The sequence below is a fragment of the Mercenaria mercenaria genome, chromosome 4 (assembly GCF_021730395.1).
Source record: "Mercenaria mercenaria strain notata chromosome 4, MADL_Memer_1, whole genome shotgun sequence".
NCBI classification, from domain to species: Eukaryota; Metazoa; Mollusca; class Bivalvia; order Venerida; family Veneridae; genus Mercenaria; species Mercenaria mercenaria.
This window is the reverse complement of record NC_069364.1, coordinates 49329904-49354853: the sequence shown is the minus strand read 5'-3', so window position 1 is coordinate 49354853 and position 24950 is coordinate 49329904. Positions and strand designations below refer to the sequence as shown.

At 35.9% G+C, this 24950-nt stretch overlaps 1 protein-coding gene across 2 annotated transcripts; it reads left to right on the top strand.

Moving 5' to 3' along the window:
- Nucleotides 1-8186: 8186 nt before the first annotated feature.
- Nucleotides 8187-24950, top strand: LOC123551632 (lambda-crystallin homolog). 2 transcript variants are annotated; one of them, XR_008370593.1, is made up of 6 exons: nucleotides 8187-8442; nucleotides 11984-12145; nucleotides 13350-13544; nucleotides 14266-14371; nucleotides 15733-19372; nucleotides 19541-24950. XR_008370593.1 is itself a non-coding variant. In XM_053541105.1 (5 exons), exons 1-5 carry the CDS (start codon nucleotides 8233-8235, stop codon nucleotides 15966-15968), a joined length of 909 nt encoding a protein of 302 aa, XP_053397080.1. In that variant the 5' UTR covers nucleotides 8187-8232; the 3' UTR covers nucleotides 15969-24950. The 2 variants fall into 2 exon arrangements, 1 of the variants encoding a protein (XP_053397080.1); XM_053541105.1 differs by having other exon boundaries at nucleotides 15733-24950.

Sequence of the window (24950 nt, the reverse complement as noted above, 5' to 3'; positions counted from 1 at the left end):
AAAAGGGTTTTGGGAAAATTTTAATTTCATTTTTAAAGGGAAAACAGGGTTTAATGATGGGGGAAACCTTTTGATTTTGGAAAAAAAATTATACAAAAAATTCCTTATTTTCAGCTCTGTAAAAAGTAAAATCCTAAAATATTTTCCTTTGACTTTATCACATAATGCCCACGAATTTTACTTTTAAAAAAGGGATCTCCATTTCACAAGGTTGGTTGCTGGGATTCCTATCTTCTTTTTCTTGTTGTCCGTGCCGCGGCTGAAGAAGAATCCACATGTCGGCTTGCCAACGGTTGAAAACGGTGCCATCGAGTTCGATTTTTTTATTTCGCCAGATTTTGTGATCACATAATGTGTTGGTTGTCCTTCACCACGTTCGGACATCGAACGATTAGGTTGATCTAGCGGAGCCTGAAACCTTTGAAAGTGACGAGAATACCTCTCTGGTCCAAGGCGTAACTTTTTCAAACGCATAAACTCCAATCTTTCCCAGTTAATTGTCCTTGGATTTTGGTTAAATCCGAAAAGATGTGGCTCCCTGCCTTCGGGGTCGCTCTTTTGTTTTTCCCCTTTGGGGATTTGCCCGACCCCGTCGCAGACATTACTTTTTAAATCCTTGGGAAAAAAGGGCCCGGGTTGCAACAAATCAATGAACTTGATAGATCGTTTTTTAAATATTGTGTAAAATTTAAAATTTAAAGTAGTGTCTGGGTTTTTTTTAAACCGCCGAAAAATCGTTTGCTTTTTCCAGGGTAGATCAAACGAGTTGTGGGCAAAGTCACATCCCCTGGATAGGGTTTCTAAATCCCGCCCCGTTGAAATTTCCCGGTGCATATTTTTATAGCATTTGATTGGTCCCTTGTTATTGTGACGTAAAAACGTCAATAAAACTTTAGGGTTTTTATTACGAGCATATTTATAGAGAAAATTTGGGGCGTTTTCTTTTCAGGAAAGGGAAAAGGGTGTTTTTCCCTTTCTTTAAAAATGTCTAAATCCAGATTTTTCCCCTTTGATTTCTGTTTAATTTAAAAAACCCCCCAAAAATATTTAATACTCTTCTAAAAATCCCCCAGGGGCGGTGTTATTTTAAAATATTTTGATTAATTTAGATTTATTTTAAAAAGAATTTAAAAAGGATTTTTTCCATTGAAAAATTTCAGGCACTCTGGATACAAAAACGTTTTAATTTTATTTATTGGTGGATGATTATAAAACTAAAAATATAAGCAACGGTTCCAAGTGAAAATGTGTAGGCCTACCCTAGCTAGAATTTCGAATAAATTTATTTGAGTCTTGAGTAAGAGTGGACATTAAAACTAGTCTTCAGTGGCTTTCCTACAATAACCCTTAGTGTTTTACAAGGGTTTGCACATACTAGAAAATCCCCCCAAAAAAATGTTTGTCCCAGGTTTTAAAACCCCTTAAAAAATGTGGAAGATGTTTTCGCGTGGTGCTTTACGTGTTTTGGGGATAAACATCTTAAAACCCCGAGACCACGGTTTAAAACTTTTATTCAAAAAACCTTTTTTAAAATTTTTTTTTTATAAAAAAAAAAAACAAAAGTACCGGTATTTTTGTTGAAAAAAACAGTTTTTGCAAAAAAACCAAAAAATTTTTAAGCCCCAAGTAAATAAAAAGTCCATTTTCGCCTTTAAAAGGGGCCCGGGGGGTTCCAAAAAATTAATATCCCTTTCCCGGGGAATTCGAACGTGTTAGAATGGAAAAAATATTAAATTTTTCGCGTTTTTTGGCAAAAAAAACACGTTTTTTTTTTTGTTTTCCAAAATGGATCGTAATTAATCAATCCCGGTTTTTCGGCCTTATAAATTTGAAATTAAAAAACAAACCCTTTTGAACCCAAAACTACGATCTGAACTCAAAACCTTTTTTTTATTTGCCCAAAAAATCACGCAAAACTAAAATTTTATTTCCCAAAAATTATAATTAATTAAATTGGAAAAGTGTGGGGCCGAACTCATATCCCCCCAATTTTGCAAATCCGGGGTCTTAATTATAACTGACCCTTTTGGGGCCTTTCTTGGCCCTCTAAAGAAAGACCCTCTCTTTCCCCCGTGGCGATGGATTCCCTTCCCGGAATGAGGGGTTCCCCTCAGGAATGAGGTGTCGGGAAAAGGGGGGTTAATTAAATTTTTTAGAACTTTTTACAATCGACCTAAAATAAATTATGTATTTAAAATAAATCTAATATGGGACCCACAAAAGCGGGGTTTGGGTAATAAAACTTTATTTGTCCCCTTTATATTTAAATTGCATGTTTTTAAAATTTTTTGGGAAAGTTAGTAAGTATTTAAAAATTTACTCTCAAGTGGAATTTCATCGTGAACTTCTACTAGAATTTGCAATTAAAATTTTAGTCTCAAACTCAGCTGAAACCGTGAACATGGGGGACCAGAATTCAACGATTAGATCGATAACGTCAAGGATCATTTGCTCATGATCCATGGACGTCGTGAAAAATCAGCAGTCACTATGTGTAGAGAAAAAAAAATGACCCCGGGGGGATATTCTAAAGTTTAAAAAACAAAAAAAAAAATCTGCAGTTTTTTAAACGAAGACGTCACCGGCGAGGTCCTTTAAAAACGCGAGTGGAGTTTTGGTTTCGAGGGCAAACCCTCCCCCTCGTTTTTGGGGGTTTGGGGTCCCCCCCCCACTGGAAAAATTTTGAAAAAAGGGGATGAAATATGGCCCCTGGTGTATTTTTTGGTCTAACTTTTTAGGGAAGGGGGTGGGTAAATAAAGGGGGGGGTTTTGCTATAGGGGGGTTTCCCCCGGGGGGTTTTTTAAAAAATAGGGGAGGTGGGGAAAAATTGGTACAAAAATTTTTTTTTTTTTCGTTTTTTCTAAAAATCTTGAATTTTAAATTTCTGTAAATTTTCCAAAACTAAATTTTTTAAATACAAACTTTTATGTACATGAGGGGTAGCAATGGTCATGTTTTGGGGCTATCGTTTTTGAGATATCACATAGAAGACTAGCACTAAAATGTTTCCCTTTTTACCCCGAAACCGGGGGAAACACGGGACCCCATCATGGGGAACCCTGGGGACAGTGACAGATATAAACCCAAAACAAAAACTCTAAATTTTATTTTGAACTGCAATGATAACATTTTTCTTAAAAAATCAACATCAAGAAAAGATTAATCAAATTTCCATTTAATTACAATTTACAGACCTAAATATTAAACTTGAAACATTAAATTCCCCAAAAAATGTTTAAAAAGACCCCCAGTTTAAATATAACACATCAAAGATGAAATGCAATGACAATTCTTTAAAAAATTAACATCAAAGGGGGCATAGACAGATCAAATGTCATTTACTTACAATGACTTTCCTACCTTTAAAAAGGAAAAAATTCATTGCCTTAGGGATAAAACAATACAAAAAGTACATATAATTTTCGTTTTTTAAACGACCCTTTCATAACTGATTTATTTCCCTTTAAAGGGATGTTTAAAAATCTTCACGTCTTTACTGGAAATAGTGGGGCTAGGTAGAGGTCAAAGTTGTTATATTTTTTTGGTCCTTTGGGCAAGGGTCCATTCAGTTGGGTTTGTTTAAAAAAGTTCCCCTTAACTAGTGAGTACCAGGGGGGTGAGAGGTTTTGCCATTTTTTTTTTACCCCTCATAAACAGAAACAAACCGATTCTGCTTTTATTTTTTTTTTGGGTTTCATTCCCATGCTTTTTTAAAGGAAACTTTTTTCAATTTTTTTTCTACATTTTGAAAGCATTTTTTTACCAGTGGGTTTTTCTTCCAAACTTGTACTTAACACTGTCCCATTGGGGGCCCAAATTTCTTTGTCCAAACGAGCCCAAACGCCACCCTTTAAATGAAAGGTTTTTTGAAAATTATTTTTGGGGTCAAAAAAAGAATAAAAAATAAGGCGGTTTTGGCCCATGCCTTTAGAACTTTAGTAAAGGGTTTATTTCAAACACACTGACCCTGGTTTTTAAAAAATAAAAAATACAGTTTTTGAAAATTTTTGTTAAAAATTTAAAAAGAATTCTCCAAGGAATAAAAAAAATTTATATAGGGGCGGGGCCCAAAAATTTTTGGGGAGGTCGGGATAAACCCGGGAAAAAAACAATTTTTTTACGGCCAAAAAAGTGATATAGAAATTTAAATTTTAAAGGGGTTTCCCCGCAGAAATTTACGGGGCAATATTTTGGAAAAAAAGTTTTTTTTTCCCCAGAGTAGTAAAAAAAAAAAAAAAAGGGGAAAAAACCCCAAATGAAAAACCTCCCACCTTCAAAATCCGGGATAAACACAGCTTGAGAAAGGCAACATTTTAGCGATAGATTAGATCTAGTTTATTTACCAGAAAAAAGTTACATCTGATGTCCCATGGTGCCCCCCGGGCTCCCCGCCTTTGGGGGTTGGGAGGGGGAAAAAGGGCCCGGGGGGAAATTTCCCCGGGTCCCGGCCGAGCTATCCAAAACCGGAAACCAGAATTTTGATGGGGGGGGGGGGGGGGGGGGGTGTGGGGTGTGGCACCATTCCCTTTTAAAACCGCCGAGGTGCAAGGTTTTGGAGGGGGGGGGCCCCTTTTCCCAAAGTTGGGGTAAAGGGGATTTCCCCCGGGAAATTTTTTTTTAAAAAAAAGGCATAAAATGGTGGCCCCTGGTGTATTTTTAGGGTTTTTTTATGAAATTTTTGTTGGGGGACGATACTTCCCCCCTTGATTGGGGGGCCAGGGGGTTCTCCCCCCCCAAAAAGTAGAAAAAACAGGTATGAAATGGTGGGCCCCTGGTTTCATTTTTTGGGCCAAATTTTGAGAAAAAAAATTTTTCCCTTTCCAAAAAAAGTTTGGGTTGGGATCTTTGATTAGTTAAGTCACTTTTTCGGCAAACGTGAATAAATTTTAAATCTTTAAAAAAGTAAAGTAGTTTCTAATTTGAAATTTAAATTTTTTGAAAAATTGGTAAAATTACAAAGCGATATGTTTTTTAACCCCTTTAAACCCGGGGGAAAGAGATTGGGAGGGTTGAAAATAAAAGAAATTTTATTTTGGCGAAAAAAAACAGATTTTTTTTTTTTAACTGCAGTTAAAAAATTGATTCGTTGGGGAAAAAGGGAAAAAAACAGGGCAAAAAGAAAGCAAAAATATCGATTTTAGGAGGTAAATTGTTTTGATCGTTTATACTTGGGAAAAAAATTTGTAACGGTTGGGAAAAGTTAAAAATTCTACCCCTGTAAAAAAACGTTTCCACATTCTAGCATTTCCCCAAAATTTCTGTTTTACAACTGACAATTTTTGCCCAACTTTTGCTAGACCCATTTCAGAAAACAAGTCCTTGCCTCATTTTAAAAAATTACAACAAAACTGACATAATATGAAGAGAAAATAGCGGTTCTCTTATCGGGTGGCCTCGGGCTTGGTAGCTCAATTGTAGGGGTGTAACGATACATCGAACTATCGATGCATTGCGATACTAAGTGTCCCGATAGCATGCATCGATAGAAAAGTCACGATCCAATAACAATCGCCAATTGTTCCTTCAACAATCGATAGTTTCGATAGTTTTGAAATTTTAGTAAATAAAGAAATAATTTATAATTTATAAACCAAGAAACAGAGCCAGCTTTCATTTGTGCCTCGGAAAATGTTTACGTCTCCATTACAATAATTACCCTCACGGAATTTAACTACCGTAAAGGACTGAGAAGTCTGGGAGATAATTAATAGATTTAGTTTCTTAGAAACTGTGATTAAATATATTTAAATAACCTGTTAATTTTAGATGAGAAAATGTACTATGGACATTGAGAAAGAAGGCTACTTGTATTATACAGCAAACTGTTCGGTAGGGCCCTTCATTTAGTGCTGGTACACCTTAATCCGATCCGTTAATTTTCGTCTTTTTCGATGCTTTGGGTTATTAAACATGTTGACATTCGCAACAAAATGGCCGATTCGTTCGATATACCTTGCATAGGTTTAATGTTTTACTTATTGTTCCAAAGCTGAGGAAGGCAAGAAATATTTAATGTTAGAATTATTTCTTTCCATTTCATTTATACAAACATCTCAATGTGTGTTAACAGCAATTATAAACAGTGCAGTCTCTTACACTGTGTAACAATGCCAGTTGGTAGCTTTACTGTATAAAATATGATGGCCGATAACAATTGCAATAGTATCGCAATAGTAACCAGCAATAGAATAGTATCGCATTAATTTTTAAGCAATATCAATAGTATTGCAATAGTCAAAATTGGCCTCAATAGTCACCCCTACTCAATTGGTTGAGAATTGGCACGGGAAGCTAAAGGTCCAAGATTCATGTCCTGGTTGAGGCTGCACATTTTTCCTGAGACTGTTAGATTTGGAGGTTCTAATGAGATGTTCACCCTTGGAGCCCATGCGGGGCGAATCAGTCTGGCTGGGGTGTGCATCTGAATTAACAGTCTCTGCCAGGAGTGCCAATGTCTCACAATTAGAGGGAAGGTGTGTAGCGGTTCTCATATTGGGTGGCCTCGGTAGTTCAGTTGGCAGAGCGTTGGCATGGTAAGCCGAAGGTCCAAGGTTCGAGTCCTGGTCGAGGCAGCACATTTTTCCTGAGACTGTTACAAAAAGTAGTGGTCATGTATATCTTTTAAGATGGATATCTCTTGTCACATTTGGTAACTGTAAAATCCCATCAAAATCACACTACTGTGACCAGGTGTCAAATATATCTATATAATGAATCAAAATACCCAATTCTCATCCTGATGTTTCTCATTTTCCCAGGGTTTCTCAAATTCTGTTTTTTTTGTATTAATTGGACAAAACTGAAACACTGAAAATTTCAAGTTGGATGAATGTATTGGCAATTTACTGAATTAAAAAAAAAACTTATTTATTTCTGGTGGGGTAAGCAATATTGCCATAAATTATTATAAATTGTGCTAAAAATTGTCCTATTTCTTGATGCATTTTCTACAGAATATATCTCATTGTTGCAACAAGGTAATTTAAATGTGTTAAATTCAGCAAGTTGTTTGTGCAGAAGAGTCAAATCTAAATCCACAGGAATATGAGAAACTCTTGGTCCATTTCTGAGTTTCGGGGTGGTATCAATACAATTAAATGTCTATGTCTATGTTCTATTACTTAGCAAACATTTACGATTATGACTAGCCGGTGCATTGTCAGGGATAGCTGTTAAAAATAGTAAAAAACACAGAAATTATGTGCATCACAAAGATAGAGTAAAAGAACTATTTTACAGACCAGGTTTAAAGCTAAAGCAGGAAGTTGAATTAGAACTGATAGAACTTGGATGGAATAATTTTTGTACATCTCATAGCTTCATTTGAAAGACAAATGAATTTTCTACAAAATTACACCCAAGTACTGTTTATGGAACTGTTAATCTTTTATTGGGAATTAAAACAATCAACCTGGTCAATGACACTAAGAATGTACTACCATTTATATAAGGAGTCTTGTTGTAATATGAGCCGCGCATGAGGAAACCAACACAATGCGATTGCGACCAGCATGGATCTAGACCAGCCTTCGCATCCGCGCATTCTGGTCAGGATCCATGCTGTTCGCTTTCAAAGCCTATTGCAATTAAAAACCGTTAGCGAACAGCATGGATCCTGACCAGACTGCGTGGATGCGCAGGCTGGTCTGGATCCATGCTGGTCGCAGATGCACTATGTTGGTTTTCTCATGGCGCGGCTCATATATATTATTAATTGGTAGTTATCCTCTCTAATTCAGCATTATTTATGCTGTGGGGAAGTTGTTGACTGGATTTATTAAATATCACTGAAACTAATCAACAGCTGTAAGTCAAGAGGTGACCAGGACCTTTTGATCAGATAAAACGCGGGCAAAAGCAGGTCATTAAGTTAAAGATAAACCAGCATTGATTGCCTTCTGTTTCATAAATCTTGGGTCAACTAGTGCTATTAAGTCATTGTGGTCATAGTGGGTTAAAAACTAGAACCAATTCACCTCAAAGAAGTGAGATAATGATAGTCTTGTTTACATAATATTCTATGTATAATGCACTGTAACGTAACAGTTAATTTCAGACATGTTTTAGAAAGAGTTGCTCCCAGAACTTAATTAAATGCTCAGATTAAAGCAACATTATCTTTATCATTGTAAATATTGATCAAGGGGTTCAGTGGCTGTTCCATTTAGTCATAATTGTTTTTGGTATTCATTATTGTGTATTTCAGTGGCTTGATTGGACGGAACTGGGCTATGATTTTTGCAGGAGCTGGTTTCCGGGTATGTTTGTATGATGTTGAGCCTGGTCAGGTGAGCCGGGCATTAGATAGTACACAACATACTCTTGCTGGGTACCAAGAAAGGGGCCTTCTAAGGGGCAGTGGAACTGCAGTGGAACAGGCAGAAAGAATAAAAGGAACAACTAACCTGCAGGAATGCCTAAGAGGTGCTTTTTATGCGCAGGTATATGTTTGGTTTCAGAGAACTTGTACATACAGGTTTTCATTCTTTTATTAGTCCAAGCAAGTTTTGGGGACAATAAGTTTGTGCTTCAGTCTGACTGAGTCTGTACATCCGACATTCCTTCGGTAGCACTTTCATGTCCAGTCAGTAACTCTGTCATCCATCAAGGGATTTTAATATTGCGTAACACAAAATTTAATGTTCCCCATAATGAGACTATATGTGTCACCTGCACTTCCCACTCATAGCTCAAAGGTCAAGGTCATACTTGGAGCTCAATGGTCAACAGGACTTTATTTCTGTCCTGTCTGTAATTCAACCATCCATTAAGAGATTTTAATATTACATTTGTACTTGGCACAAATGTTCCCCTAATAAGACAGTGCATGAGGCACAACTTTCAGATCCATAGTTTAAAGGTCATGGTTACACTTCGAGTTAAGATGGCATTAAAATGTCTGTTTCATATCTGGTCCAAAACTGCTATCTATTGAGGGATTAAATTATTACTTAGCATATATGTTCCCTTTTATAAGCTGTGTCATGAGCAGACCAAGACTCCAAGCTCAAAGGTGAAGGTCACACTTGGAAGGCACAGGTAAGTATGGTTTTTTGTCCAGTCAGTCACTCGACCATTCATCAAGGCATTGGCACAAATGTTCCCCATAACAAGACAATGTCATGCACAAAACTCCATACACCTAGCTTAAAGGTCAAGGTCACATTTGGAGGTCAGAGGTTAAAAATGGTATTAACAGGGTCTATTCCATGACCTTTTCATAACTGTGCCATCCATAGAAGGGTTATGATACATGTATTACTGAACCCCACACTGGTCGTGAGTGCACCATCCCATCATATGGAAACAAAAATTATTATAAACTAAAAAGAAGTAAAGAAAATCAAATGTTGGAACGTCTCTGTGCACTTTATTATTCACTTTAATTAAGCGAAATAAATTGATAAAACCAGATAAATGGTACTATTAGGCTATATGCTACATACTAGTAAATACTACAGTGTCCGTCCATTATTCCTAACTCCTGACATAAACAAACAAACTGTTTTGAAACAAAAATTCTTGCAGGAAACTTAGTGAACGTCATGTATGTTGTATTTGCAACCCAATAGTATCCAGACTGACGTTTTAATTAGAACACCCAGGTTTTTTTGTAGATTATGTTATAGGAATGTGTACATTTAGCTGAAGAGGTGGAGTTATAAAATGATATTTTTTCTTAACTGATATAGGATTGTTTACCTAAATACACATCATGAGGTTACTATGCAGCTACATGTAGGTTGTGCCTTCTTTCCATAATGGCACATCTAGTGTCATAATTACCCAAGGCCATTATGAAATTTGGTGTGCCATTACAGTATGGCTAGAAGGTGTAAGCACTTGTTTATTGACCATCTTAATATATACCAATGTTTCATACTTATCTTGATATTTTCATTTTACATGTTTTCCACAAACTTAAAAGCATCATTTATGTTGCTTTGTTTTTCATCCACAATGCAATCATTATTTGACAATTGAACTTAAAATGATTCAGTACCCTTTCCACCACCATAATGATGTTTCTGTGTGAGGTTGATGTCAGATCCCCACAACATTCTTGTTAACACAGGGCAATTTTGATTATGGCGCATGAGGCATACTATGCTATTATGGATACATCAGTGGTGGTCATAACGAATGCTTTTAATGTTTTTAGCTCACCTGTCACAAAGTGACAAGGTGAGCTTTTGTGATCCACGGTGTCCGTCGTCCGTGCGTGCGTGCGTGCGTCTGTAAACTTTTGCTTGTGACCACTCTAGAGGTCACATTTTTCATGGGATCTTTATGAAAGTTGGTCAGAATGTTCATCTTGATGATATCTAGGTCAAGCTCGAAACTGGGTCACGTGCCGTCAAAAACTAGGTCAGTAGGTCTAAAAATAGAAAAACTTTGTGACCTCTCTAGAGGCCATATATTTCATAAGATCTTCATGAAAATTGGTCAGAACGTTCATCTTGATGATATCTAGGTCAAGTTCGAAACTGGGTCATGTGCTATCAAAAACTAGGTCAGTAGGTCAAATAATAGAAAAACCTTGTGACCTCTCTAAAGGCCATATTTTTCATGGGATCTCTATGAAAGTTGGTCTGAATGTTCATCTTGATGATATCTAGGTCAAGTTCGAAACTGGGTCACGTGCGGTCAAAAATTAGGTCAGTAGGTCTAAAAATAGAAAAACCTTGTGACCTCTCTAGAGGCCATATATTTCATTAGATCTTCATGAAAATTGGTCAGAATGTTCACCTTGATGATATCTAGGTCAAGTTTGAAAGTGGGTCACGTGTCATCAAAAACTAGGTCAGTAGATCAAATAATAGAAAAACCTTGTGACCTCTCTAGAGGCCATATTTTTCATGGGATCTGTATGAAAGTTGGTCTGAATGTTCATCTTGATGATATCTAGGTCAAGTTTGAAAGTGGGTCACGTGCCATCAAAAACTAGGTCAGTAGGTCAAATAATAGAAAAACCTTGTGACCTCTCTAAAGGCCATATTTTTCATGGGATCTGTATGAAAATTGGTCTGAATGTTCATCTTGATGATATCTAGGTCAAGTTCGAAACAGGGTCATGTGCGGTCAAAAACTAAGTCAGTAGGTCTAAAAATAGAAAAACCTTGTGACCTCTCTAGGGGCCATACTTGTGAATGGATCTCCATAAAAATTGGTCAGAATGTTCACCTTGATGATATCTAGGTCAAGTTTGAAACTGGGTCACGTGCCTTAAAAAACTAGGTCAGTAGGTCAAATAATAAAAAAACCTTGTGACCTGTCTAGAGGCCATACTTTTTATGGGATCTGTATGAAAGTTGGTCTGAATGTTCATCTTGATGATATCTAGGTCAAGTTTGAAACTGGGTCAACTGCGGTCAAAAACTAGGTCAGTAGGTCTAAAATTATTAAAATCTTTTGACCTCTCTAGAGGCCATATTTTTCAAAGGATCTTCATGAAAATTGATCTGAATGTTCACCTTGATGATATCTAGGTCAGTTTCGAAACTGGGTCACGTGCGGTCAAAAACTAGGCCAGTAGTTATAAAAAGTTATAGAAAAACCTTGTGACCTCTCTAGAGGCCATATTTTTCATGAGATCTTCATGAAAATTAGTGAGAATGTTCACCTTGATGATATCTAGGTAAAGTTTAAAACAGGGTCATGTAACTTCAAAAACTAGGTCAATAGGTCAAATAATAGAAAAACCTTGTGACCTCTCTGGAGACCATATTTTTCAATGGATCTTCATGAAAATTGGTCAGAATTTTTATCTTGATAATATCTAGGTCAAGTTCAAAACTGGGTCACATGAGCTGAAAAACTAGGTCACTATGTCAAATAATAGAAAAAACGCTGTCATACTCAAAACTGGGTCATGTGGGAAGAGGTGAGCGATTCAGGACCATCATGGTCCTCTTGTTTTGTTACTATTTATAGTAAGGTATATAATATAATAAAAGATCACATTTCCTTACATGTTTAAAGGAATGCGTACCTGAAGACACAGCGTTAAAGAAGAGAGTGTTTGGTCAGATAGACGATTTGATGGATGATGATACAATAGTTGCTAGTTCCAGTAGTTGTTTGACAGCCTCCATGTTTGCTGAACATCTCAAACACAGACAGAATATCCTAGTTGCTCATCCAGTATGTATCTCATTATATATGATTTCACTTTCTATTATCTCTTCCTCAAAGTTCGTTTCTGGGTACAGGAAAAGTTTTTGCGCTTCAACTTGAATTTATTTGAATGGATTGTAGTCTGATGCGTAAAAGATATCTTGGCATACCTTAACTGTGGGGTTGAACTTCCGTAATGAAGTAATAGCTTACAACTTATATACAACTTGTATCCCAGGCCAGTTGACACATCATGTGAGACATGATTTTAGATATGTCTGATTTTTGTTCTAAGAATGGGTACCATATCCCCAATTTGAAGTATTTCTCCGAATTTGTGGCAAAAATTCTCAACACAGAATCGAATGAATAAAAATTGAATAGTGGTAAAAAGAATATTTATATGTAGAAGCTATCAGCTCAATCTGACTAAAGTACATCTCCTATTACGCTACGCTTAGGATCTGAAGACGTGCTATTGATAGCCTTGTTCTGACGTCTCTTCCACTAGCCAATCAGAGCCTTACTTACGACATGTTGTAAATCTATATTTAGCCTGGGTTTTTCATATTTACAATTCTTATGACGACCACATCGCGACTACGCCCTCGTGATTTGAATGAAATCATAATATTATGTCATGGTATGGACTTTGTCACGTAAAGTATCAGACAGCCGGTTAGTTCAGTCGGTAGGGCGCTCACCCTGTAAGCGAAGGGTCCCGGGTTCAAGCCCCGGACTGACTGCACATTTTTCTTACTCTTTGACATTCCAAGCTATTTCGATGGTTCAGCCAAATGCTTGTTATATCCAGTCGTCTCACTGGTTTAAATAAAAATAGATTTGCGAAAATAAAAATAGCAATATTGGAAATCCAAAATATACAGAGACGAATGTGAATGGGTCATTCTCAGATCTTCGTTTAGAAGATCAAGTACTTAAGTCAGATTGCTATCAGCTTTGAATTCTTGTCATGTTAGTTATATTTCAATTGCTACTATACATTCACAAAACTAGAAATATTTCCTAATTTGAAATAAAAATGCCAGCAAACACTTTAAGTTCCAGTTCTGTAAATATGGACCATGTTGGCAGATATCAAGGGGTAATGCAAAAAGGCACCATAACCTTCTTTAATTATCAGCACTTGGTACCTTTTTGCATTAATCCCTCGAATTCTCATGAAAATGAACTCTTATTAGAAAATGGTAAATACATTTTCATATTTCAGGTGAATCCTCCATATTTTTTACCACTTGTTGAGATTGTTCCCGCACCATTTACCTGGCTCAGTGTGATACAACGTGTGCGGTCGCTCATGGAAGAAATCGGCCAATCACCTATCACATTGAAATATGAGGCACGTGGTTTCGCACTGAACAGAATACAGTATGCTTGTATAAATGAATGTTGGAATATGTACAAGGTAAGAATATATAATTCATTGCTCCATTTTTAGTGGAATCTGATAGTTTACAGTTAACATATTTTTAACCCTTAGCCTGCTGGCGGCAAGTGACTATGCAGTCTGATCATGGTCTGCACTGTTCGCTGTTCAGTCAGTAAATTTTCAGTGAACACCCCTTTGAATAATAAATGGTATTGCCCAAATTGAATGATGGACCAGTCCATTTCAGAAATTTAGCAGGGTAAGGGTTAAGCAATAAACACTATGATGAACCATACCATTGTGCAAGATTTCAAGCTTTTTCTTTGTCTCATAGAATTATTGTTACCATTTTTTTTTTAAAACAATTATAGCATGTTCGAAACTAAATTTGTTTAAAAATAAATGTTATCAATAGCTACACAGTATTTTAGGAACATATAAAAATTTCTGAAATGAATAAGGCAAAAGATTGTAAGTTTAATCAAGTGGCAGATTGAATTTCTAGCTTTACTGTTAGAATTTTTTTTAAATGGTAGTGCTTTTTTTGTCACCACTCTCCCTGTCACAAAAGTTTTACAAGTGAGCAGATTCCTCAAAAGCTGCTAAACTGAGTACACATGTTTTCAGCATCGTGAGATGAACTTGCTGGACAAGTTACTGTACAGGGTAGCTTTTATTTTTGTCAATATTATACAAACACCTTGATACACTTGTTTTAAATGTTTGTGTAATTGTTGTACTTGTATTATGTTTATAGACAGGATTACTGAGTGTTGAAGACATAGATAAAGTGTGTACTGAAGGTCTAGGAAGAAGATATGCCTTTATTGGACCTCTAGAAACCATGCATCTCAATGCAAATGGTAACCTTTAATTTCTACAGAAAATTTTGTATGACCAAAAAATTTCCATTTGTCAAAGAAACTAATTAAGAGAATTTTATTGCTCATTCATTGTAAAAACAAATCCTAGATTATCAGCCTGTGTGGAAAAATTATGTTTCTGATACATTGTATTTTGATTTTGCAGTTATGTTCACTTAAAACATATCAATATTTAATATGCTGTATGAAGTAGGGGAGCTAACTCATGGTAATGTTCAATAATAAAAGTTGTATGTAATATTACTAGTGGTCAGGCACTGCTATTGTTTTTTTCCGTAGGCTTCCATTATAGGAAATGACTCTGTCACATACCCAAAAATTGATAGATGACAAATAAGATGTGATTCTTCCAATAAGACAGCATTTCAGACACAAAAAATAGCAATTTTATGTAGACTTGTCCAATCCAATTTCTTACACTATTTCATCAAACAAACCTATACCCCATTTGTTGAATGGCATTGAGAGGCAAAATACCCACTGACACCTATTGTTTTAAAGAGATAATTAAAAAGGCATGCATTCAGCTAGACACTTTTGAAATATTCCAAATTTCACAGTTAACATTGTATTGCTTGGTTTTGACCCAAATTTTATGATTGTAAATATTATCTTTTTAGTTGACTGTTTGAAATTTTTCAAATAGTAGCTTTTGTAATGTGTTACTCCTGGTTCTAGCTGAACCTTTGAGCAACTGAATCAGTGAAAACTTCTGAAAAAAATTAAACGTTATCAGTAGTTACATAAAAGGAGAAAAAAAGAAGACAAAAATGGCATCTGGAAGACTGCCATTGCTTCCAAGAAAAGAAAAAAAATGTTTCCATATTATAATGTATAAGTTGTAGGAGCAAATTTTAAATAATGCCTGTCTAAAAGTATGTATTTTAGTGTAATACTTTTACTATTCTTCATCGGTAACCACTAAAGCTGTGTGAGTACAGGATTTTCCTATAGTCTTGTCATAAAATCTTTATGGAACCATAGCTAAAGTCTGTCTGGAGATCTAAATAAAAAATTTATTAAAGAAATTAATAACTAAATGTTCATCCAGAACCCTACCCCTCCTCATGACCTGTTCACAGGGAAAATGCTCATTTAAATAAAAAATAAAATCATATACATATCCATGTTGAGCAAGTATGGAAGCCTTTCTAATAATGTATTTCACTTGGTTACGCTTGTCAATAAGAAGGTACAAAATAACATTTTTATAATAAACTGAAATATTTTAATTCATTATTTGCTCTTTGGCCGAATCTTCCTTCTTATATAATATCCACAGGTGAAAAATGTTTAATGTAAATTTCTTGAATTTAAAAATTTAATATTTATGCTTGTAGGTGTGGAAGATTATTGTGATAAGTTTGCTGATGGAGCGTACAATGTGCAACAGGAGACGTTTCATCCACTTCCTGTTCTATATGATAGAAAGACTGCCATAAGTATTCAGGAAGAATTGGAGAAAAAAGTGCCTTTAGACAAACTGTCAGCTCGGCGTTCATGGCGGGACAATATGTTGGCAGGTCTAGCAAAGTTTAAAAGTGAATCGAAAAAAGAGACTTCGTCTGATGATTAAATTTCAGTGATGCAATATTGATATTTAATATGTGCAGTATTTATCAGGTATATAGCAATATGCATTGCTTCAAAATTAAGCTTTATTTGCAGTTTTTATTATTATGTCTCCCACATCACTGTGGTGGGAGACATATTGATTTACTCCTGTCTGTGTGTCCGTGTGGTGTCTGTCTGTCTGTCACAGATCTTGTCCGCACTCTAAGTCGACATTTCTCATCCAATCTTCACCGAACTTGAACAAAATGTGTTTGCCAATAAGTCCTCGGCCAAGTTCAATAACTAGCCAAATTGGCCAAGGCACTTCGGAATTATGACCCTTGAATTACCAATATGCCGCTTACTCCAACACTTACCCGATAGGTCGCTTACTCCAACACTTACTCCAAAACTATCAAAAGTATATTTTCTGTGAGTAAACAGTATATAAAGACAGGCTTACTATTCAGATGATTAGGCAGTTGTGGGAGACATGTGCTTTTCTCAAAAGCAGCTCTAGTTACATACTCAATTTCGAGCTCTGTGATGTTACAGTGAAACTTTTAATTCAACTTGTAATTCGATATCAGTATTTTCCCTTACTCACCTGTAAATTTTGCATCAAGGTGTAACATCATTTGTGACTTTCTTTAAATGTGTTTAATTGCTTTAAAAAGTTCATTAATGCTGATATTTCCATTTTATTCTGGCCAGAGAACAAATGTACATAATTTGCAAGTGTAAGTAGGTATGTATGTAATAAAAAGATTTTTCTTTTGCATTGAGAAATATGCCCTTGTTCTTTCACAGAATAATGTTGTGCTCTTAAAGTTGCACAATATCTCCATGGCAGAACTCGTCCATATTTCTCTAAGGCAGAATTGTTACATATTTTTCCACTGCAGAACTCGTGCAATTTTTCCACTGCAGAGCTTGTGCATATTTCCCCACTGCAGAGACTTTGCATATTTCTCCACTGCAGAACTTGTGCAGAACATATTCATATTTATCCAAGGCAGAACTTGTACATATTTCTCCACGGGAGAGCTTGTGCATATTTCTCAATACAAATCTAATAATCCATAATTATAAGCTTTGCAGCAAGATTATTCAAATAGCTTTAGGATCTTACATTGTTGTGGTAAATATAAAATTATAAAAAAGTCTTCGCTCACTTTTCCTTGACTCAAGAAGTTTTTGTGCCATGTGAAAAAAATATAAAAAAATTATTTGATATTACTAGTGACATTTTGTTACCGATTATTCTAACGTACAGTCTCAGTTGTAGTTGATAAAGGGTACCCGTAATAAATAGTGAATTTAGCTGCCTTGTAGTATTAGATAATATTAGTGTGATCTCATTTAAGTTTCTATATAAATTTTCTATATATCGGTATGTAGATTTAGAACCCCATTAGAAGTAGTGGTGTATATAGCTTTTCAAATGGTCATCGATATTTGGTCTGTGTGTCATAGAATGAGAAAAAGTGTGTATCCAGACTGTGATTCAAGCCTGTGCCATTTCTATACTGATGCTTTATTGACTGAGCTACTGGACCCATGCGCCAAGGTACTTTTCCACCCTCCCATATTTGGTGCCAAATGTCAAAGGATGATAAGAATGTGCAGCCAGATTCAAAACTTAGGCTGCAGTGCGGTTTCTGCTGTGCTACTGGGTTGCTTACATATCTTCCTAATTCTACAAGATGACTTCATAACTTTTGCTTTAAACAGTTTAGGAATTTTGTTCGCAAAAGAAAAAGAATAATCTTGAAAGATTTACCTATAATTCCAGAAATCCATTAATAGAAAACTTAGAAAAGAATCAGTAGAATAGCCAGTCAGTCACTGTTTAAGTTTAATAATGGTCCATCCGCCCTTTTAGACACAATGAAGCATAAAATTGCCACGTAGAGTATAGACCGCACCAATAGAATTGCTTATTTATGGAATTTTTTGTACACGATGACTCATTTTGTAATTTTTAATACCCAAGAGCTTTGTATTTTTACTAAGCAAGTGCATAGGTTTCATATGCAATATGTACTCCTTATATAACCTAGGTAATATTGATGGGATCATATATATTTTGATAACTGGTATAATGTTGTTAAGAATTTGATATGTTATTTGAAATACATTTATAATGTGGCTGAAGTTTGTTTTCTTTGTCTGCATTTAGTGAAGAATTTAATATGAGCTGCGCCATGAGAAAACCAACATAGTGCATTTGCGACCAGCATGGATCCAGACCAGCCTGCGCAGTCTGGTCAGGATCCATGCTGTTAGCTTTCTAAGCCTATACAATTAGAGAAACTGTTAGCGAACAGCATGGATCCTGACCAGACTGCACGGATGCGCAGGCTGGTCTGGATCCATGCTGGTCGCAAAGCCACTATGTTGGTTTTCTCATGGCATGGCTCAGTTATTATGTTGATTTGGTATACATTTATAAGTTTGCTTAATTTTTAGTCCCCTACCTAGGAACACTGAAGGGGGAGGGGACTATAGGAATGTCATCCGTCTGTCTGTGTGACCGCAAATCTGGGTCATGCAATAACTGGAAAAGTATTCAAGCTAGGTTCATAAAACTTGGTATGTTTGTAGAGGGCAATATGTAGATTATGCACATACATAAATTATGCTTGTAGGTCAAAGGTCAAGGTCACTTTTGAAGGTCAAGTAAAAATTGATTCTACTGTATAACTTTTATATGCACTGATAGATTATCTTAGTGCTACACACCATTGTGTCAACGCAAGCAAGATTATGCTTGCTGGTTAAAAGTCAAGGTCCGGTAGGGAACTTATGTTTTGCCACTGCAATACTTGGTAACTCGTTTCTTAATGTGGCTAGTTAAGAACTTTATATGTTGGATTTGGTATAATGTACCTAAAGTTTATTTTAAATTTTTGTTTATCTGCATTTAGTTAAGAATTTAATATGTTGAATTTGATATAGCTAAAGTTCGCTTAAATTTTTGTTTATCTGCGCTAGTTAAGAATTTGATATTAGACTGGTTTCAACTTGCGCTGGAGGTAGGAAGTTTATGTAGATTTTTGTTGGTTTTAATTTTCTTTAGTTTAAACATATTTATTTCGAAAATAACAACAAGTCAAACTTTTACAAGTATACATATATAACATAAAGATGAAAGGGATTAGAACGAAAGAAAACTTATATAGTTCCTCCCATTTTCTTTGATGTTTTGATGTATTATAAGACTTCCTATGATTTTCAGAAAGGGGGTAATACCTTCATAAACATGTAATTCAATTAAAACTTATCACAATTTTGAGTATGTTGGTTTTACTTAATTCCTCTTTCTGCAGGGAAGCAGAAATTGTTTTTACTTTCTATGGTTTAAATAATGGTTTGAGGTATATTGTAAGGACTATAAGTAGAAGATATTATTTTCTTAGAACAGTTTAACCCTTACCCTGCTATATTTCTATAATGGACTGGTCCATCTTTCAATTTGGACAGTACCATTTATTATTTAAAGGGGTTTGCACTGAAAATTTACTGACTGAATAGCGAACAGTGCAGACCATGATCAGACTGCACAGAATCATCTGCGGCCAGCAGGCTAAGGGTTAAATAGTTTACATTTTACTGAAAAGGGTTAAAGTCAGTTTCATGTTTATCTGATTGCTGTTTTGTGCATTCTGTGAAATCATTAATATTCATATAGGGGACTAACATTCATGGATTTCGTGGATCGATCTAAACACAAAATTGTATCCCAGTGAACACATGAAATTTCTATTCACTTTATTTTCAAAACTTGAAATATGTAATTTCATATCCCTACAGAATTGCTATTTTGGTAAAACCCACAAAATTATGAATTAACGGAGTGAGTGAGTGAGTTGGGTTTTACGGCGAATCGACACAAAATGGTCATATATCGCCGAGGTGAATTAACAGAAGTTAATCGTAAAGTGCCATAAAGGTTCATGTCATTAAACAAGGCATGGCTATAATTATAGTTAATGGGTGTGTCTTGAGGAATGGAGATATATTTAATGCATGTGTCTTTAGGCATGGAGAGATAGGAAATATATGTGTCCTTAGGCATGGACATATAGGTAATGTATGTGGACATATAGATAATGTATGTGTCTTGAGGCATAGACATATAGATAATGTATGTGTCTTGAGGCATGGACATGTAATTAATGTATGTCTTTAGGAATGGAGAGATAGGTAATATATGTGTCTTGAGGCATGGACATATAGATAATGTATGTGGACATATAGATAATGTATGTGTCTTGAGGCATGGACATATAATTAATGTATGTCTTTAGGCATGGAGAGATAGGTAATATATGTGTCTTGAGGCATGGACATATAGATAATGTATGTGGACATATAGATTATGTATGTGTCTTGAGGCATGGAGATATAGTAAATGTATGTGTCTTGAGGCTTGAAGATACAGTTAATGTATGTGTGTTAAGGCATGGAAATATTGTTAATGTCGAGGTATGGAGATATTGTTAGTGTTTGTATGTGTCTTTTAGGCATGGATATATTTTAAGTGTATCTGCATATCTACCGCCAGTGTATGTCAGTATCTTAATGACAGGATATTGTTAGTGTACGTATATGTCTTACTGAGATGGAGATATTGCAAGTATACATGCATGTCTTACCTATAGGGAGATATTTTTGATGTACATACACGTCTTACCTACACAGAGATATTGTTTAACTTAATGTAAGTCTGTGTCTTACTGACCATATTTAAAAGTTGTATGTTTTCTTCTATGCTGCAGAATTTTACTATAGCGCTTATTTGATGGTAAATTTTTAAACTTGCCAAATTATTTATGATTCTTTTTTCAAAGGATATTTTTAAGGCCTTTAGAAGGAGCCATGTAATTGTTAAATTTTAAAAAGGAGTGGTCAGTTTTTAAAACTATTTCCTTTTTTATGCCCCCCCCCCCCCCCCCCTTCGAAGAAGTGGGGTATATTGTTTTGCAGATGTCGGTTGGTCGGGTCTGTCGGTCGGTCGGAATGTAGACCAATCCGTTTCTGGATGATAACTCAAGAATGCTTGGGCTAGGATTATGAAATTTGATAGGGAGGTTGGTCGTCACCAGCAGATGACCCCTATTGATTTTGAGGTCTGTATGTCAAAGGTCAAGGTCACAGTGACCCTGAATAGTAAAACGGTTTCCGGATGATAACTCAAGAAGGCTTTGGCCTAGGATCTTAAAAGTTTATAGGGAGGTTGGTCATGACCAGCAGATGACCCCTATTGATTTTGAGGTCAATATTTTAAAGGTCAAGGTCACAGTAACCCTGAACAGTTAAACGGTTTCTGGATGTTAACTCAAGAACGCATAGGCTTAGGGTCACAAAAGTTGATAGGGAGGTTGGTCATGACCAGCAGATGACCCCTATTGATTTTGAGGTCAGTATGTGAAAGGTCAAGGTCACATTGACCGGGAACAGTAAAATGGTTTCCGGGCAGTAACTCAAGAACGCTTGGGCCTAGTGTCAGGAAAATTGATAGTTAGGTTGGTCATGATCAGCAGATGACCCCTATTGATTTTGAGGTCATTAGGTCAAAGGTCAAGGTCATATTGGCCAGGAACAGTTAAAACGGTTTCTGATCTTCTTGTCTAAAACCACAGAGCCTAGGGCTTTGATATTTAGTATGAAGCATCATCTAGTGGTCCTCTACCAAGATGATTCAAATTATTGCCTTGGGGTCTAATATGGCCCCGCCCCGGGGTCACATGGTTTATATAGACTTGTATATGGAAAAATATTGAAAAACCTTTAGTCCAAAACCACAGGGCCTAGGGCCTTGATATTTTGTATGTGACATCATCTAGTGGGCTTCTACTAAGATTGTTCAAATTATCCCCCTAGGGTCAAATATGGCCCCGCCCGGGGGGTCACGTGGTTTACATAGACTTATATAGGGAAAAACTTTGAAAATCTTCTTGTTCAAACCACAAAGACTAGGGATTTAATATTTGTAATGTAGCATCATCTAATGATTCTCTACCAAGTTTGTTCAAATTATCCCCCTAGGGTCAAATATGGCCCCGCCCTGGGGGTCACATGATTCATATAGATTTATATCGGGAAAAGCTTTTAAAATCTTCTTGTCAATAACCTACAACATTTAAATTTTGATCACATGTATGGTTTTGAGTGGCAAGATGAACCTTGACATGAGTTGACCTTGACCTTGACCTAGTGACCTACTTTCACATTTCTGTAGCTACAGCCTTTAAATTTGGACCACATGTATAGTTTTGTGTACCGAAATGAACTTTGATCTTGAGATTGACCTAGTGACCTACTTTCACATTTCTGATTGTACAGACTTAAGATTTGGACCGCATGCATATTTTTATGTTCTGAATTGAAATTTGACATTGATTTTTACCTACTACCTACTTTCACATTTCTCAAGCTACAGCCTCCAAATTTGAAGCACATGCATATTTCTGTCTACCAAAATGAACTTTGACCTTGATATTGATCTGCTACTAGTGACCTACTTTCACATTTCTCAAGCCACAGCTTTCATATTTGGACCACATACACATTATTTTGTACTGAAATGAAATTTGACCTTGATTTAGACATTGAGCTACTCTTGAAATTTGGAACATTCAAAAATGGCTCAGTGGATGGCACCAAGATCACTTTGTAATCTCTTGTTAAGTTAAAGGTCAAGGTCAGATTAAACCAGAATGGTGGAACTTTTGTTTACACTGAGCATATAATTTCTGTTCCTTGTGCAATTACTAAATGCATCAAAGGGGGCATTTCGTGTTCGACGAGCTCTTGTTTATAAAGTTTTGCTTATTTTTGCATTGATACAGTGAAGACTGTCTTTTATATAGAATATTCAGTCAGTAAATATTAACTGAACACCCTTAAGAATAATAAATGGTATTGCCCAAATTTAATGATGGACCAATCCATTTTAGAAATTTAGCAGGCTAAAGGTTAAAGGAATGATACCAAGAAATAAATAATTTGACTTCTTAAACAAATACAAATGCTTGTGACATGGCGTTAAAAAATCATTCATTAAGGAATCCGATCCAAGAATACATTTCGATGTCTGGTGACCCCACCTTTTTTATACGCCAGTTTGAAAAACGGGACGTATTATGGGAACGCCCCTGGCGGGCGGCGTCCACAGACCTTGTCCGGAGCATATCTTCTACATGCATGGAGGGATTTTGATGAAACTTGACACAGTTGTTCACCATCATGAGACGGAGTGTCATGCGCAAAAACCAGGTCCCTAGGTCTAAGGTCAAGGTCACACTTAGAGGTCAAAGGTCAAATTCAAGAATGACTTTGTCCAGAGCATATCTTCTTCATGCATAGAGGGATTTTGTTGAAAGTTGGCACAATTGTTCATCATCATGAGACGGAGTGTCATGCGCAAAAACCAGGTCCCTAGGTCTAAGGTCAAGGTCACACTTAGAGGCCAAAGGATACAAGAATGAAAAATTAAAGAATGAGTTTGTCCGGAGCATATCTTCTTCATTCATGGAAGGATTTTGATGTAGCTTGGCACAGTTGTTCACCATAATGAGACGGAGTGTCATGCGCAAGAACCAGGTCCCTAGGTCTAAGGTCAAGGTCACACTTAGAGGTCAAAGGATACAAGAATGAAAACTTTGTCCAGAGCATATCTTCTTCATGCATGAAAGGACTTTGATGTAGCTTGGCACAATTGTTCACCATCATGAGACGGAGTGTCTTGCGCAAGAACCAGGTCCCTAGGGGTAAGGTCAAGGTCACACTTAGAGGTCAAGGATACAAGAATGAAAACTTTGTCCGGAACATTTCTTCTTCATGCATTGAGGGATTTTGATACAACTTGGCACAAATGTTCACAAGCATGAGACAGAGTGTCATGCGCAAGAACCAGGTCCCTAGGTCTAAGGTCAAGGTCACACTTAGAGGCCAAAGGTCAGATACAAGAATGACTTTGTCAGGAGCATTTCTTCTTCATGCATGGAGGGATTTTGATGTAACTTGGCACAATTGTACACCATCATGAGACGGAGTGTCATGCACTGGTCCCTTCTTTTGAATTACTTCCCTTTGCTGTTACTGAAAATAGCTTATATTGTAACTTTTTCATTACAAGTCGTAGGGAAAAATTGAGACCACTTTTCTGTAGTACAACATGCATGTTACATCCAATTCTGAGGTGTATTTTGAGCTATCTCTACCTGGTAAGGATTTGTAATTTTTTTTTTTTTTTTTTTTTCTCTTTAAAGGTTAACTTCCCTAGTTGTTACTATAAATAACTTACATTGTAACTTTTTTATAATTGACCGTAGGGAAAAACCAAGACCACTTTTCTGTGGTACAACATGGATGTTACTTTCAAAGTTTGGGTGTATTTTAAGGTATCTCTACCTGGTAAGGATTTTTTTTGTGGACTTAAAAAAATAAAAGAATTACAATAATTTCTAAAAAAAAAACAACATTGTAAACAACTAGAAAATTAAAATTCCATTTGCAAATACAGGTGCTAGTGTAAAGAAATTTGCTGTGACGGGCGTATATTGTGACATTCTGGCACTCATGTTTTGGTATCCTTTGAAAGAGTTGTGTCTGCTTAACAAGAATTAGTAAATAAGATGACCATTATGATATGCTTGAATCACTAAAGTAATGTTTTTTGACTGCAAAAGGATAATTCTTACACTGTGATAACTGGATTTCTGTTGAAGTATCATTGAAAACTATAAAGAAGAAAAGAAAAATTCTTTTACATATTTTTGTCATGTAATTTATATTTTCTTTTTCAGTAGATAATACACTTTCAAATGATACCAAAGTTATATGAGCTTGCCACACATCAATATTTGATATAATTTAATAGCACTGTTATATAGAACTTGCTTACTTGTTGACCAGATAACTTAATTTGTAAAAGTTTACTATGTTGAGTAATAAACATATATTAACCAAATAAATTGTACAAATCTTTAAAGCA